The sequence below is a fragment of the Crinia signifera genome, unplaced genomic scaffold (genome assembly GCF_055691185.1).
Source record: "Crinia signifera unplaced genomic scaffold, ASM5569118v1 HAP2_SCAFFOLD_214, whole genome shotgun sequence".
NCBI lineage: Eukaryota > Metazoa > Chordata > Amphibia > Anura > Myobatrachidae > Crinia > Crinia signifera.
Window position 1 is genome coordinate 121,330 of NW_028142107.1, and position 5,787 is coordinate 127,116.

The following is a 5,787-nucleotide window of genomic DNA, read 5'->3' on the forward strand; positions in this document are numbered from 1 at the left end:
GGCCCCCTGCTGGTCTGGTGCCGGCCAGTCTATAACAAGTCCCCGGGGAGAACAAAAGGCCAGGAACCATTGCTGATAAGGGGCGGCCCAGGTGTGAAGTCAAAACAGACCATATTGTGGATTGCAAGGTCTCAGTCTATTCAACTGGCTGATGCTTCCTGTAGGAGAAAGGGGGGGATGAGATAAGGCATTTCCTGCTGGATTCAGACACCCTTAGAGAAATAGTACAGTTCTGCCTCCAGCGTGGCAGTTTCAGGCCTGCAAAGGTCTGGTAGTCACTGGGCGCTGTTTAGGAATAGCTGGGTGCCTGCCCCCCTGTGTTGGGGTGCAAGCACGGTAGGCCTTTAGGGGGGCTACCCATTGACGAACTGGGGTGGGGCATCCGAAGGTTCGTCACAGTCCTCCCCCTTCCTAAACCCGGTCGGAGGGGCTGGCTCTTGGATCAGGGCCAGTCGGGAGGATCGGGGCCAGTGGTTTCCTGGGAGCGGGATCCGGCTCCTCCTGTCGGGACAGTCCATCCGCATTGGCGTGGTCCTTCCCCTTTTTGTGAGAAATAGAAAAATTATAAGCTTGGAGGGCAAGGCTCCACCGTAGTAGCCTCCCGTTCTCTCCAGACGTTTTTTGAAGCCAGCTCAGGGGGTTATGGTCGGTCAGGACAGTGAACTCCTTCCCATAAAGATATGGTTGGAGCTTCTTTAGGGCCCACACAATGGCCAGGCATTCCTTTTCGATGGTGGCATAGGCCCTCTCTCGCTCCACCAGTTTCCGGGACAGGTACACTACGGGGTGGTCTCGGCCATCTGCCCCTACTTGGCTTAAGACGGCCCCCAGCCCATGGTCTGAGGCATCAGTCTGAACCAAGAACCGTTTGTCAAAGTCGGGGGTGGCTAGCACGGGGGAGCTGGCTAAGGCCAATTTGAGTTGGGAGAAGGCATGGTCACAGGGGGCTGTCCACGCTATCTGTTTGGCGTGTTTCTTTTTAGTCAAGTCGGTCAGGGGCTGGGCTATGGTACTGTATTGGGGTACAAACTTTCGGTAGTACCCCGCAGTCCCCAGGAAGGCGCGGATCTGCTTCTGGGAGGAAGGCCGGGGCCAGTTTAGAATGGCCTCTACTTTAGCGGGCTCCGGGCGCAGCTGCCCGCTTCCCACTCGGTGTCCTAGGTATTGGACCTCAGCCATTCCCATGTGGCATTTGTCGGGGCGGATGGTGAACCCGGCTCGCTGGATCCGGGTCAGCACCTCCCTAACGTGAGTCAGATGCTCCTCCCAGCTGTCACTAAAGATAGCTATGTCGTCCAGGTAGGCGTGGGCAAACTCCTGGCACCCCTCCAGCATGTTATCCACTGTGCGCTGGAAGGTGGCAGGGGCATTCTTCATCCCAAATGGCAGCATCGTGAATTCGAAGAGGCCACAGGGGGTGGTGAATGCAGAGCGCTCCTGTGCTCCGCTGGATAGGGGTATTTGCCAATACCCTTTGCTCAAATCCAGGGTGGACACATAGCGGGCCCCACCTAATCTGTCCAACAGCTCATCCATTCGTGGCATGGGATACGCATCGGTCACCGTTACCTCATTGAGCTTCCGGTAATCCACGCAGAACCGGGTGGTACCATCTTTCTTCGGCACCAGCACCACCCCGGCTGCCCAGGGGCTACGGGAGGGGACTATTACTCCAAGTTGCAGCATCTCTTCTATTTCGGCCCGGACCTGTCTCAATACTTCCGGGGTTATTCTGTACGCCGCCTGTCGGCAAGGTTTGGCCTCCCCGGTGTCCACATTGTGGGTGGCCAGTGGGGTGCAGCCCGGACGGCAGGTGAACTGGGCTTCATGCTCCCGGAGCACCTCCCCCAGTTCCTGCTGCTGTTGGGGTTCCAGCTGGGCGCCTATCTGCACTGCCTCAATGCCCTGGTTTTGTCGAGCTACCTCTAGCAGGTCAGGGAGGGGGTCTAGCTCGGTCTCACCCATGGGTGGGCAGCACACCACCATCGCCCCTATGTGCCTCTCCACGTACCCCTTAAGCCGGTTTATGTGGAAGACGCGGCATTGCCGGCCCCCTTTGTCTAGGGATACTAGGTAAGAGACGGGACCTTTTCTCTCCATGACGGTGTAGGGACCTGCCCACGTGGCCTGGAGCTTGTTATGCTTCACCGGTATCAGGACCATCACTTTCTGCCCCGGGACCATTTCCCGGAGGCGAGCATGCTGGTCATACCATCCTTTTTGTTTGTCCTGGGCCTGGACTAGGTTCTCTCTGGCTAAGCCCATCACCCGCTTCAGTCGCGCCTGCAGTTGTTCAACGTACTGCAGAACCGGCTGTTCTGGGTCTCGGAAGGTCCCCTCCCACCCTTCCTTGACTAGGTCGAGGGGTCCCCGTACTGAGTGGCCATACAACAGCTCAAAGGGGGAGTAGCCGGTAGACTCTTGTGCCACCTCTCGGTAGGCAAACAGGAGTTGCGGCAGCGCCTTCTCCCAGTCCTTCCCCTCTGAGTGGACGTATGCTTTGAGCAGGGACTTGAGGGTCCCATTGAACCGTTCGCACAACCCATTGGTTTGGGGGTGGTAAGCGGTGGTCCGGAGAGCCCTCACCCCCCACTTCTCCCACAGGGTCTTCACTAGCTCTCCCTGGAATTGGGATCCCTGGTCTGTGAGCACCTCCTGGGGGTACCCCACTCTGCTGAAGATGTCCACAAGGGCCTGTACCACGTGCTCCGCATCTATGGAGGCGAGAGCCACTGCCTCAGGGTACCGGGTGGCCACATCTACCAGAGTGAGGATGTACTTTTTGCCGGACCGACTGGGCACCTTAAGGGGGCCTACAAGGTCTATCGCTACCCTTCTGAATGGCTCCCCTATGATGGGCATGGGCAACAAGGGGGCTTTGGTTGGGGCGCCGGCTAACCGCTGGCAGGTGTCACAAGAGGCGCGATACTCTTTTACCGCCCGTGACACCCCCGGCCAGAAGAAGTTCTTCACTAGCCGGTTCCGTGTCTTACGGGTGCCCAGGTGGCCGGCGGCCGGGATGTCATGGGCCAGGGCCAGGAGCTCGGGTCTATAGGCTGCGGGGACTATCAGTTGTTTGGGTGAGGTGCCGGGCCCCAGGTCAGGCCTTATGGGGACTATCCTATACAGCAGCCCCTTTTCCCAGACTATACGATTCCCTCCCCGGTCCAGGCCCCCCTGTTCGGCGGCCCGGCGCAACTCGGCCAATGAGGGATCCGTAGCCTGGGCCTTCCTAAACTTCTCTCGGTCGCCCTCCCCCAAGTCAGGAACAGTCGGGAGGTCATGGTTACTTGGTTCACTCACCCTCTCAGGACCGGGGCCTTGTTCCAGGGTTGCACGCCAGGACGGCGCCTGGGTTGGTGTCGGGATCCGTAGTCGGGGGTTCGGGTCTCCCCTCCCTACTTGCCGAGTTTGGCTTCTGGTAACGGGTTGCACAAAATGGGTCACGAGTCCTTGCCCAAGGTCGTTACCTAAAATGACCTTGGCGGGCAGTCCGCTGAGCACGCCCACTTCTATGGTTCCTTGCCCGGCCTTCCAGTCCATTCGAACCCGGGCTACAGGAATGTCCCGCTCCTGGCCTCCTGCGGTGCGGATGGTCACTCGCTGTTGTTGCAGAAGGAGGCCGGGAGGGATTAGGTCGGGCTCCACCAGGGTTAGAGAAGCTCCAGAGTCTCTGAGTCCAGTTACTTCCCGTCCCTCGACCCATACTGGCTGCATGTGTCCCCGCATGTTTTTCGGGGCAGGTGCCCCCGGGTCGCCTACCAGGTCCACGGCATAGACCCCCTCATTGTCCTCATCCCCATCGGTATATAGGTCCTCCTCCTCTTCACCGGGCCCCTTTGCCGGCTGCCCGTAGACAAGGGCTACGGGGGTGGGGCGGTCTTGACCCCGGGGACAGTTCCTCTGCAGGTGCCCCGGCTGTCCACAGCGGAAGCAGTCCCGAGGTCCAATTGGGGTTCGGGACCTGGGAATGGGTGGTGGGAAGTTGGCTGCCGGGGCTCTCGGGGGCTCCCACCGTGGGACCAAGGGTTTGGTAGGGGGCTTCCCTGGCGGGGAGCCCTGAATGGCTCGCCGTAGCCCGGTGGAGGGGGTAGAGAGCGTGTTCCTCCATCCCGAGCGGTTAGCCAGGAATTCGTCGGCTAGGCTGGCGGCCTTCCCCGGGCTGATGGGGTCGCGATCCGCCACCCACTCCCGGAGGTCCACGGGTAATTGGGCCAATAATTGTTCCATTACCATCAGATCCGCAATCTGCCCAGCGCTGGCCGCCTGCTTCCCTTCAGTCCACTTTCGGTAGAGGCTCTGCAGCTGTGAGCCATACTCCACGTAGGAACTACCTTCCTTCTTCCTAATACTTCGGAAGCGCTGGCGGTAGGTTTCAGCAGTGATCTGGAACCGGGCCAGTAGTGCCTTCTTCAGCTCGGCATAGTTCCCACAGGCCTGTACACTGAGTCCTTGGTAGGCTTCCAGGGCCTTCCCGGTCAGACTCGGCCCTAGGTACTTGGGCCAGTCCTCCGGACCTACCCGGTGGACTCCCATCAGGTTCTCAAACATCTGGAGGTGCGTGTCAATGTCCGTCTCGGCCTCCCGGAATGGAGGCACATCCCGGAACCCTAGGCGGGGCCCCCGGTGTCCCAGCGTGTCCAACGCTGCAAGGAGTTGGGCCGGGAGGGTATCCATCGCCGGCTGTGCAGAGGTCCCCGTGCCGGAGTCCTCCGCAGGACTTGTGGCAGTCTCGTCGTCGGGGCCGGCCGGATGGGTGCGTACCCACTCACCGAGCCGACCAATGAGGACTTCACGGGTGTCCGTATCCACAAAGGCGATGTCTTTGGACTGGCATAATACCTGCAGCTCTGGCTTGCGGGCCCTCCGGTAGGGATGTTCGCGCTCCTGTCGAGCCCGCTGCTCCTCATTCTCCTGCATTTTAGCCTGCTTAGGGTCTGGCTTACGTGTTCCTCCCTGTGTGGTTCTATACTATCAGGTTATGGGCTATTGTGCCAACAGAACCTGGCCGTATAACGATACGGGCCCCTGGTTCTGCCTGGTGTACAGGACTGTGTGATCCCACCGCTGCCACCAATTGTTAGGACTCCCGGGCTCATGGGTGCATGGAGGGGCCTATCGCTCGTATCCGCCTTGAGAAAGGCAGTGTTTACAGCATTTGCACAGTCCCGGGAGAACCTCGGTTCGCGGATCACACAGTAAGGCCACAAAAGCAAGGTACAAAACGCACCTTTATTTCATATTAACAGTACATGAAAACCATAACCACACCACTAACACTACACAATACAGGTAGCCTACAATATACACAGCACACACTAACTATATCAGAACCACACAAAGGTGAACACCTCCCCTTCCCTTCCACAGTCAATAGTCACCTTGGGCAGTCTCTGAGCTGAGGCTGGTGGGGCCTTGGTGAGGGGGGAATGCAGAACCCCAGCGGAGGTACGGGCTCCACTGAGCCAAGGCCGATGCCCGCTGCCGGTCCTGCAGGTGATGAATCCCAGCCGCTTGGCCTGTGGGTGCCGTCGGGGTGCTGGCACGCTGGATGCAACCGCTGGCTGTGGTATGGGGTCCACTGCGCCAGGGCCGACTGCCCACTGCTGGTCCTGCAGGTGATGAATCCCAGCCGCTTGGCCTGTGGGTGCCGTCGGGGTGCTGGCACGCTGGATGCAACCGCTGGCTGTGGTATGGGGTCCACTGCGCCAGGGCCGACTGCCCACTGCTGATGTTCTGGTGGGGTCTGGAGGGAACTCAGCTTCCTCCCCTGGGATCCTGCCTCGC

The 5,787-nt window shown here is 59.7% G+C and overlaps 1 protein-coding gene across 1 annotated transcript; it reads right to left on the reverse strand.

Moving 5' to 3' along the window:
* Positions 1–411: 411 nt before the first annotated feature.
* Positions 412–5,050, reverse strand: LOC146053822 (uncharacterized). Its single transcript, XM_083168033.1, has one exon. The coding sequence runs from the start codon at positions 4,918–4,920 to the stop codon at positions 412–414; it is 4,509 nt and encodes a 1,502-aa protein (XP_083024159.1). The 5' UTR covers positions 4,921–5,050.
* Positions 5,051–5,787: the final 737 nt, after the last annotated feature.